The 10,550-nt window shown below is 46.6% G+C and overlaps 1 protein-coding gene across 1 annotated transcript in view; it reads left to right on the top strand.

Annotated features, from left to right (window-relative positions):
- The window catches only part of T265_14096 (hypothetical protein), a gene marked incomplete at both ends in the record, with an annotated part of 15,802 nt that overhangs the window by 3,107 nt on the left and 2,145 nt on the right, over positions 1 to 10,550 (top strand). The window contains 3 exons of the mRNA XM_009172018.1: positions 5,234 to 5,494; positions 5,535 to 5,735; positions 9,412 to 9,561. Of these exons, the coding sequence (XP_009170282.1) occupies positions 5,234 to 5,494; positions 5,535 to 5,735; positions 9,412 to 9,561 (612 nt within the window). The remainder of the gene's footprint in view (positions 1 to 5,233; positions 5,495 to 5,534; positions 5,736 to 9,411; positions 9,562 to 10,550) is intronic.

Genomic DNA, 10,550 nt, shown 5'->3' with positions numbered 1-10,550 from the left:
GATCAGCACACAGCTGAAGCAATCGTTCCCCATTGTCCGTACGTACCGAGTCCAGTCCATGTCGACCTCCCAATTGAGTCTCAGATGCACTGAGCCTGCCCACTTGCGCATTCATATCTCCGGCAACGACCACAATGTCTGAGCTTTTAGCTCGCTGCAGCAGAGCATTCAAGGCGTCGTAAAACCTGTCTTTGACGGCGTCGGATCTACAGTCATTTGGGGCGTAGGGAGACACGATAAACAGACATCTATCAACTTGTCGCTTGTGATACTCCTTCACAGACGTTGCCAGACAAACCGCACAAAGGCGACTATCAACAAGCATCCAGTCAAGTAAGGATATTTCCAACCGGTGACTGCACAATACCAACCCCTGCACGTCGCACCGCAGCAGCTTCTGGATCACCAGAGGTGCGCAGCCGGAAGCGAGTGGAAACTGACGGGGCTGTTAACTCAATCACTGTGCTTGCATCTTGAATTCTCGTTTCTGAGACACAGCACACATCAATGCCAAGCGAGTCCAGTGTGAGTGCAAGAGCAGCTTGTTGTCCTGCTTGTTTCCGTTCGGCATGTACCGGTTTTGCGTGCCAAATGGCGCCGACATTTTCAGGAATCTCCACATCAGTCCTCAAGCCTCGACACCCTGTCTTACTGGCCGCGTTCAATGTTCGCACTCTGAAACAAGCAGGACAGCAAGCTGCGTTTGCACTCACACTGGGCTCGCTTGGCGTTGATGTGTGCTGTGTCTCAGAAACGAGAATCCAAGATGCAAGCACAGTGATTGAGTTAACAGCCCCGTCAGTTTCCACTCGTACCCAACTTGAATCCGGTCACGGTATTGTGCGGTACGCGTATCTACTCACTTTCCATCGTGAACGCGCCGGTTGATGCAAAGACCCTCAGTTCACCACCTGCAAAGTGCCTCTGTTGCTCAGCAATATAAAGCTGAGTTGATAGGACTAATGGGAAGTGCTATTGTGTTGCAAAAGCCCGGGAAATTGAGAAGTCTTTTGCAGCGGGAAACAACCGCACCCTTTTCCGGATAATCCGGTCAACTAGTCCGAGGAGAGTGAAATTTAGTGAAACGATCTCCGAAAAGATTAGGATCTTGGTCCATTCGCAGAAAAGTCTTGAAGGATGAGCTGGATTCTTGGAAGAACAGATCATCTGGGCCGCATCAACTCACCTTCTGGAAGAAGTAGCAGAACCCGAGTGGGATATCGACATCTGTCCGACACCGACGACGGAAGTCCAACGTGGAATCTCATTGATTCAGCGCAACAAAGCATCTAGTCTTGTACTCCTCAAAGGAGTTGGTGAACTAAACTAACGACCCTACCACAAAATGCTTGAAATGGGGGATAACTTCCAACAGAATGGAGCGTCCCAATGGTGCTTCCTACTTTCTAAAAGGATGCAAGAACATCGTGTAAAAACCTCCGGAGCATCAACCTAGTGGCTATAACTTCCGAGGTGTTCTAGGGCATTATCCTACGAAGGTTGATTCATAATCTAGAGAGAGCACCAAGCTACGTTTCGCCCTGGCCAGGGCTGCATCGATCATATTGTCACTTTGTCATTAGTTCCGGGGCTACACCACTCCCGACAACCAACAATGACTGTCTTTCTCAGTCCCAAATCTGCTTCCAACTTCGTTGATAGTCAGAAACTGTGGCATTCCCCTAAATTATTATCTGTACACGATTCCTGTACGTACGTACCTACGGTGGAGATATCCTTTGTTGTCCGCCCTCTCTAACCTCGTAGCTAAATGGGTCTTCTGTACCTGTCTCTACCACCTCGGTGATCGAAGTACTCCGAGACGTTCGCCCACGTCCGATATTGAATACGTTGACGATACTGCTCCTCTTGAATCAAACCATTCGGATATTATGCTATTTTAAATAACCCCAGTGATTCTGCTGCATAGTTCAATGTGCGCTTCGTACGCGTAAAGTACAAACTGTTACTGCAAGATTGGGTCGGATCAAACCCAGACCTAATGCTTGCAGGTAAATCAATCGAAATGTTAGGTAAGTTTTTTCACCTGGGCACCTGTATACGTCTCAGAGGTCTGGCGAAAGAAATTACTTCCCGAATTTGGAAGGTCAGGGCAGCGTACACCATACCCTGACATTTGTGGCGCCGAAGTGACATCGGCTCGAATGTCCGAAGTGTACAATACCGCGACCCGTTTTATCCTACATTACGGATATGAGAGATGGTAATTGCGTGTGGAATACCCCCGAAGACTTTCCGTGTTTGACCATCGGCCCCTCCGAAGCATTGCACGAGTCTGATCGGACAAGTGCATGAGTAACGCTGGAGTAAGCCAGATGATCTCCGAGAAATTTCATTCTGCGTCGATTAATCAACTGACTACACTCCACAGGTTACGTTCGACAGGCAATGTGCTTCGTAAGTTTGACGACAGTTTACCTCGTAGAGCCCTCTTTTCCCAGCCTTACATCGAATGGAGATAACCCAGGGGCCGTCATTTCATGACCTAACAGCAAGGTATGAAAGTCCGTCTCGTTTTTAGTTGTGGTATCCCCGGATAGAACCATGGACGAGATGATCGAATGGTCAGTGACCCTGACATATATGTTTGTGTCACGCAACAAAAGACGGTCTTGCAACGAACTGATGCCTTCACTTCATTGCACTCGTACACATGTCGTTGCTCTGCTACTTGACGACCATAATCCTGCTTGCTTTATTCGGGTTGCGTCTTCACACGCCTTCGTAAGACGATGTAATGTAAGCAACGGGTTTCAAGTTAATTCCCTTGTGAGCATCATTTTTGAAACTGATCAATATTCTCAACTCACCCCACTTAGTTGTGGTGATCTCTTTCTCGCACACAGAGACAAATTAGTGACACAAGCGCCGACTGAGTATTTCAACTCTATCTTTAAGCAGAGTAGGTTAGGTAAGAGACTCAACTGAACCCATCTGAATCTTCCATTTTTGATGGCCTTTGTACATGAGAGGTTCAGTTGGGTTCAATAGAGTCTCCCGTCAAAACCAAAGTCTTGTGCAAATGAAAGTATTTGGCGAATCCCGTTCAATTCGGGTTCAAGCCGAACATAGACAGAAACTTGGAAACAGCGTCTACCTGATGAGACCCAAGAAGGTTGGAACTGGTCGTGAGCTGTTGAAGAGTTCTCATAAGTGGCCTGCTACATCTAGATAGAGTAAATGGGATTTCTTCCGTCAAAGCAGCTCTTTGACGCTTGAGGAAGAAAAGGCATTCGTCTCTTCCCGGAGCCGTTAGAGTCCAAGTTCTCTGTTTAGGGTTGTGTTGGAAACCGGTAATCCAACTGAGCAACTGCAGATAGCCAGCTGAATTTCAAATTACTGTTGTGCTGCCGACGTTGATGATTTTTCGCCCTTTCGGGACTCCCAATTAGTGCGATTGTTCCGTTGGATCCGCAGTCACCTTCGGGGAAAATCCTGCAGTTCCCGTGACACGTAACGTAGTCTGATTATGGTACTGTCAGGAAGGTCAATTGGCAGGTCACGAGTTAGCTCAGTGAGTAAGCCCCGAAACTAGTGACCGGAAGATCCGTGGTTTAGGCCCGACCCTGGCTTTCCGATCGTCCTTGGCTTGGTCTAGATAACCCGACGGTATCTTAACCTTCCAGCTGCGCAGCAGCTATGCACCAAAAAGATGCCGTAGCTGAACAATTATTTATTATTTCTGTTGTGGGGCTATTAGAAAAGCCTTTTGGGCCTCTTGGGGCTGTTCGGCGCTCGTTTTCGGGGATGGCGCGGAACATCTTCAAGATACTGTTAATGACTGCTCAGTCAAGACTGCAGTTAGCTTGCATCATTATCCCTTCCCGTACCGACCAGGGAAAGTATAACTTCTTTACTCCGTATCCGGTTTGATTCTTCGTGGGTCGGGTCATATATATCGTCTCCGTAAGCTGAACATATTTTTCCTATCTTACCTCGTCACTGCGATAATGCGTTTCAAGTGTGATGGTATCTAAGTACAAATGCTGAATGCCCCCGGGGGCTCTCTTAAAGCATCCAAATGTCACCCTGACTTCTGCTATTCATGCCCTTATTTCTTTGTCCAGTGTTTGGGATGAACAGTGTGCTGCCGAGATCGCAAAAATCCATGCATCGTTCGAACCCGACCTCTGCCTCTCGACTTCCCCTGCATAGGCTTGTGCAACCTGGCAATATCCCAGCCCTTGTGCCTCCTTCATGTGACATGGCAGTTAGGTACCGGAATGGTGCTACAGCTGAATGACGACGACAATGCATCGTTCTCTCAACCATTTGAAAGAGTACTTGGTGTTTTATGTTGAATGGCACAGGTTGATTAAGGACAGTCGTTTTAGAGATATACTCAAGACAAAGCAACACGCCGCTAAACCGAACGCCGTAGTCAACTGTCATTATTCCACTTCCGAATTCGAATATGAGGCACGCTCCTCTGCGCACAGCAGTGTACGGATACAGGACCTACACAGCTGTTTCGGTCAAGTGTCACTTCAAATTGAGTGTATGGCCTTCCAGACGGTATCGGGTTGACATCGGACGAAGGCCTGTACGCATATGATTGTCAAATTGAAGCTTAGCAGGGCTGAGAACACAGCTGTCTCAGTCGTAATCTTCAGTGTCCTCACAGCGTTTGGCTAAGGCTGCTGAAAGAGCTAGCCGCCCACCGACATCAGTAGTGCACGTGCTATCATTTTCTGTCCATATTGACTAGGTGCTCGAGGATGTGTAAACTTCGGGTATCTCTGTTTGGCCGGCTTTATCACTTTTCACTCCGTTTCGCTCCGTTTTCATCGTAGGGCTTTATTCAAATGCGAGCTTCCCGCAACAGCTGATTGTCAGTACTCTCATTATGACGTTGGTACCTGTGGGATCTGACGATCATGATGATGTTGGTGGCAGCACTTTTTTCCTCCCCTCTTGTTACACCTTCGTTTATTCAAATGAAGTAGCGTAGCTACATCAAACTGAAGTGCCAATAGTATACGCCAGAAAATGTTCCTTTTTGCGCGGGAATCGGTCGCAGTAAGGGTCACAGGCTCTAGCCTGGAACCAACCGGTTGTCATAACCATATTGTGCACCTGAGGATGTTCCCTACTGCGTTCGCCAACACCGTTAATATTATATATATATATATATATAATGGGCTAATTAATACAACTAATCAACCAGATGGCAAGTTCGCCTCTTTTCAATGCAACACTTTGTTCCTCTCAGACCTCTGTCAGTTCTACTCCGGCAATACCAGCTGGGCCCGAAGCAAGCATCGAGCGCTACAGCGGCATGCGAACGTCCAAGGAGTTCTTCCTGTCTCAGGGAAAGTCATAGGACGATGTGGTTTGTTCACCTTCGTTTCGGTAAGCGCATTACTATTCGGTTCGACGGTTTGGAGTTTCGAACACTGGCGCGCGCGGTCGTGGAGGCTAAAACATGGGCACGACGGATCTGGTGATCGTTTGCGCTTCTCCACGCAGGTGCGTTCGTTTGGTTGCACTATGTGATTAACTCAGATTACTAGGTTCGAAAAAAACTAGAATCCTTGTTAGGCAGACCCTTCCAAGCAAACGATGTATTCTGGGGTATGTTGTATTTGGTGTGTCACTAAACCTTGTGTTCTCTATCCTAGCTATCGTTGCTTGCAACCTCGTTGTCTTTATCGGCCATCGCAGCCCACTTCAATCGATATTCTTGCGCTATTTTGTTAATAGCCCTTACGGTCGTAAGTTTCATGAGGCGTTACAAATTTGTCAACTGCTTTCGCGGTTTTCGTCGACGCGTGAACTTGACCTATTTGTTGTGCGTTCTTTCCACCACTTGTTCTCCTTAGCATAAGGGTTTATTACATCAAAAGCGTTCGTTCAGCGTAGCGTGTCCTTTCCTCTATACTACTGAACTTGGTTTTTAGATCGCTGTTTATGTTCGCGGTGTGGCCTCGATAAGTCGTTCTAACTGTCTAAAGATCTGTCCGCCGAGTTCGACGGGTCCCTTCAGTGTTCTGTTTACCGCAAAAAACACGCGGGGCGTCAATATTAACACCCTTTGGTTAAACCCCCATAGCTCGTAAGACCATTCTACAGAGCGAAGAGACTATGCAACCCTGATCAACTGGAGCAAGATGAGAGATTTTTGATGAAAACGACGTTCAAGAACTGTTGTCCAGATCACTTTACTGAAATTTACAATGCAGCTGGCTTCAGCCAGCCAGCCAGAAGACGACCAAGTTAGCATAATCATAAGGTGCAAGCTCGCTTCAGTTTTAAAACCTGTTTGTATTGCAACCGACCATCAGAAGATTCGCTCTGCACAAAGGTGAGACTAGGTTATCTAATCTATTCGTCTTTCTTATAGTCGCCGAGCTTTTCTACAGCTCTTGGGACACTCACATAGACAGAAGAGATAGATACTGTGCGGAACGTTTGGCAGAACAGACTTCAAATCATGTGATCCACATCTGTCGGGGAAAACGTTGGTCGACGGCCAATTTGCAATCTCGCACCTTCAATAACCAGACATCCACTAGATTACCGGTCAGTTCCTTGCGAATCGTACTGCGCAACAGCCAAGCGCACAAGTCAGGTCTGTATTGAGTGATCAACATGGCCTCACTGAATGCTACCAATTTTGAATTGACACTGGGCAGTACGCGGTATTGGGGTCAACTTCACGTCTAGTGGATAGAGTGTGTGTGACAATCGACCGGTTTTCGAGTGTGTCACCATGCAGGTCATCAGTTGGTCTGTTGTTTATCTGACCCAAACAACAAATCAAGTGTTCCGAGATTCGTTCGCATATAATGCTATCTGTGTTGCCAATGTATGTTTCACCGCAACTGTATGTGAATTGTTACACAATGTATGGGGCGGAGATGAAAATCGTTCAGCTGTAGCACCCTTCCGGTGCCTAACTGCCATGCCACCAGAAGGAAGCACGAGGGCTGGGATACTGCCAGGTTTTTCAGGTCTAGACAGAAGAAGTCGAGAAGCAGAGGTCGGATTCGAACCACGAACCTTCTGGTCAGTATATTTGCGCTCTTACCACCTGAGCCATGTTGGCGGAGATATTGGGTACAATGCATCGTAGATCGACTTGATTTGTCGGTGAGAGCAGGATTATTGGTGAGACTGGGTACGTGGGACCGATTACAGCACGTAGTTTGTGCCGTATGGCTGTTTAGATAATCTCCCTCAAATTACAGAGGCGAAGAAGAGAAATGAGGGAAGACATTCCGAAATAGCGGCCACTATATGGAGATGCTTACCAAACCATCACCAAGCTGATTTGTCAACACAACCAGAATAGAGTAAGATTACGCTGCCGTTGTGAAGACGGCAACATGGAATTACAGTCGCCTTCAAGCTTGCAAACACGAGAAAAACTCTCGAAACCTAATGGAAGATTGGATAAAGTGAAGAAGACGAACATGGTCTACAAACTTGAGTGTAACGACTGTGACAAACACCATTTTGGCCAAACTGGAAGAAAACTTGCTTCCAGAATACACGAGCACAAGCTTGCCAGTAGATGACAAGACCCAATATCACTTGTCTCAATCCAAGAAGACAGAGAAGAGTACATCAGTTCAGGTGGAACAGTATTCAAATACTTGATCACGCAAGAACAGAGCGGGAGCGAGAGTTTGCCAAGGCGTGGTACTCTACAGAAAAACAATCAATGAACACATTGACATTAACCCAATCTATCATCCGTTACGAGCAAAAGAAGCACCCAGTCACGTGACCCTGAGTTACATAGGAAATCAAGTAACCTAGCGCCAACCAATGAGTTTAAAGGAAGAAAACCACTAAAAAAACAGAAGGCCACTGAATCGTCCAATCAAGTGAACAAATTCAGACCACAAATCAAGAAGGAAACGGCCCGATTACAATAGAGGCACGGAACTGTCGAACTGAATACGCCCAACGAACCAACCGGATATAAAGGAATGAGATCAACTCAGATTCACAGATGGCCAATCAAACTACGCGAAGACCGCCTCCGGACTAATCCAGCACTTCAGAGCTACTGGGTGCCGTTTAGAAACCATACAAGCACAGGGAGAAGAGGAAAATTCACCCACCCTCCGCATTGACGATGTTACCTTGATTGGTGGTGAAACGTCTGCAATCCAACTGCCAAGCTCAGAAAACAAACCAACAACCAAGCATCTCTTAGAGTTAAACATATTAATTTCAATTTGACAAAAAGCGGCAATCCTCTAGGAGGTGAATGGCAGTAATAAAAATAAAAATAGGAAAATTAATCGTTCAGCTGTAACAACCTTTCGGTGCCTAGCTGCCATGCCAGCCAAAAGAAGCACGAGGGCTGGGATACTGCCAGAATGCCCAAGCCTAGACAGAGGTCAGTTTCAAATCATGGACCTTCCGGTCAGTAAACTCTTGCTCTAAGCACTGCTATCTCGCCTCCAATGGCGGAAATGTCAGCATCCTGGAAGTAATTCCAGAAAAACCAAGGCGTAAGGTGAATGGACCTGGTCAGGGTTCCTGGAGAGAACGAAGAGTTCTGTAAGCCTCGGATTTTGTGCATTTTTCGTAGTAAAATTGTTCAATTTTTAGTTCTTGTGTCTTTCGCTCGAAGATGGCGGTTAGGTTATCATTATTTGTGTAGTACTAGGGAATTACAGCTTCATCGAAACCAACGAGTCAACAGGTGTCTTGGCCGATGATAGTCCGTAATTTCCGAAAGTATGACAGAATATCATGTATCTCATGCATACTACTCAGTTCAGCTAAAATGCACCGTATGTCGTCCATAATTTCTGGTCCAGTCTTCAGTACCAGTTAACGGTGAATACTACTGATAAGACATGCGAGTAGTACGTGGTTTCCTCGTAATTCCGCTCCGCGTCTATGGAAAAGTGAGATTTATTATGGGATTTGTGGAATTGCTTTGTAGCGTTCGTTTACGTTCGAGTGATAGTCAATGAATATCCAGGACAGTTCAGCAAGACGCGTTCGAGAAGAGTTTTGCTTCCCTGTTCTGTAGTCTGTAACTGTCCGCAGTAAAGACCTTCTTCCTTTCACCAGTAGAGGATTTCTGTTCAAACTCGATAGTTTTTTTAATTTTGAAGAGTCTGTAATGGCACGACCGTGTGATAGAAATGGAAAAAAAAGTTGCCCATGGTTTTGTCCCCTGCCTCTGGATAGTCAGTCGAGATCAGAGCTTCACAGGTCGTCGGAACTGCTGAATAGCACAATTTGGCGCTCCTTATCTAAGACTGGTCATCAATTTGGACACCTCGTCGACCGCATATCAGTTTAATGAAATAGCGATTATACGATTCGTGGCATGTTTTTTGATGGTTTCCCAATTGTAACACCAATCCTCCGAATGTTCTCTTTGCGTCGGTTTTCATAATTTTTCTACCTTTATCCCAGCCACTCCCGCTTTGTCTATGCTCCTGAGTGTATTCTCGCATCATAGTCCTTTTCACCTGGCGATCAACATGTATGTGCTTCACAGCTTCACATCGACTTTGATCAACATTCTGGGTCCGGGTGACTTCATCTACCTCTTCGTCGGAGGCGGTAAGTTGCTGACGTACTGTTCACCTGAAACGCACAATTTATTTCTCCTGCTCTCTGATGTAGGGATGACACAGCCGTAATTTATATCGAGTTTTCTGATGGAACGGTTATCTCTTCGTACCACACAACCCATTTGGTGGATCTCAGCATTGGTAATCCGGTCTACTCGCCAGGCCTAGCCAACGATTCAGAGACACCCATGACCAACCGCCAATATGTTTCGTACGTTCTCTGCGCGTATAGGCCAAGTTCTGATCTATAAAGCAGATCGGACCGCACCGTCACAGTGTATACTCTATCCTTGACACACACCGCCGCCAGAAGCTTTCCTGGTCCTCTTGATTAGGGAATTTTTCTAGTCTCCAGTCATCCCTCGGAGCTTAAATAACTGCCAAAGTTAACAAATTTATCTACCACGTCGACTGACTGGTCTGCAAGTATGGGGTGTTGGTTCAGGGGTGAGATGACCCAAGTGGTTAGAGCGCGAATCTACTGACCGGAAGGTCCGTGGTTCGAACCTGACCTCTGCCTTCCGACTTCTCCCTGTATAGGCTTGGGCAACCTGACAGTATCCTAGCCCTCGTGCTTCCTTCATGGTGTCGGTTTAAACCCACGTAATCTGGAAGCAGCAGTTTATATTGCAGGTGCGAAGCCTGGAGCAATCTTTAACAGGGCTAATTAGGCCATTTGGGTAGGAAACGTTGCGTGCACCCTAATTCGAGCTAGTGATTGGTAACTTTCTCTTGTAGAACTGGTCTAATTGCTGACCTTGTTTATTATTTCTGTTCCTGTTTCTGCTAATCCCCAAACTCTTTGCGTCCTTTTAGGCATCTTCGCCAGTTTCCTAAGTATTATCAACAAGTCTGTACGACGCTCGGTCGTACCCTCCCTTGGATCCAGTGGAGGGATTTGTGCTGTCCTTGGTGCGTTCTGTCTGCTGCAGCCAAATGCTCACTTGTGTGTCCCGTTTGTTGTGGAATGTTTCCACA

The sequence above is a fragment of the Opisthorchis viverrini genome, assembly GCF_000715545.1.
Source record: "Opisthorchis viverrini unplaced genomic scaffold opera_v5_141, whole genome shotgun sequence".
NCBI classification, from domain to species: domain Eukaryota; kingdom Metazoa; phylum Platyhelminthes; class Trematoda; order Opisthorchiida; family Opisthorchiidae; genus Opisthorchis; species Opisthorchis viverrini.
The sequence above is the reverse complement of the archived record's forward strand: the minus strand, read 5'-3'. Positions and strand labels throughout refer to the sequence as shown.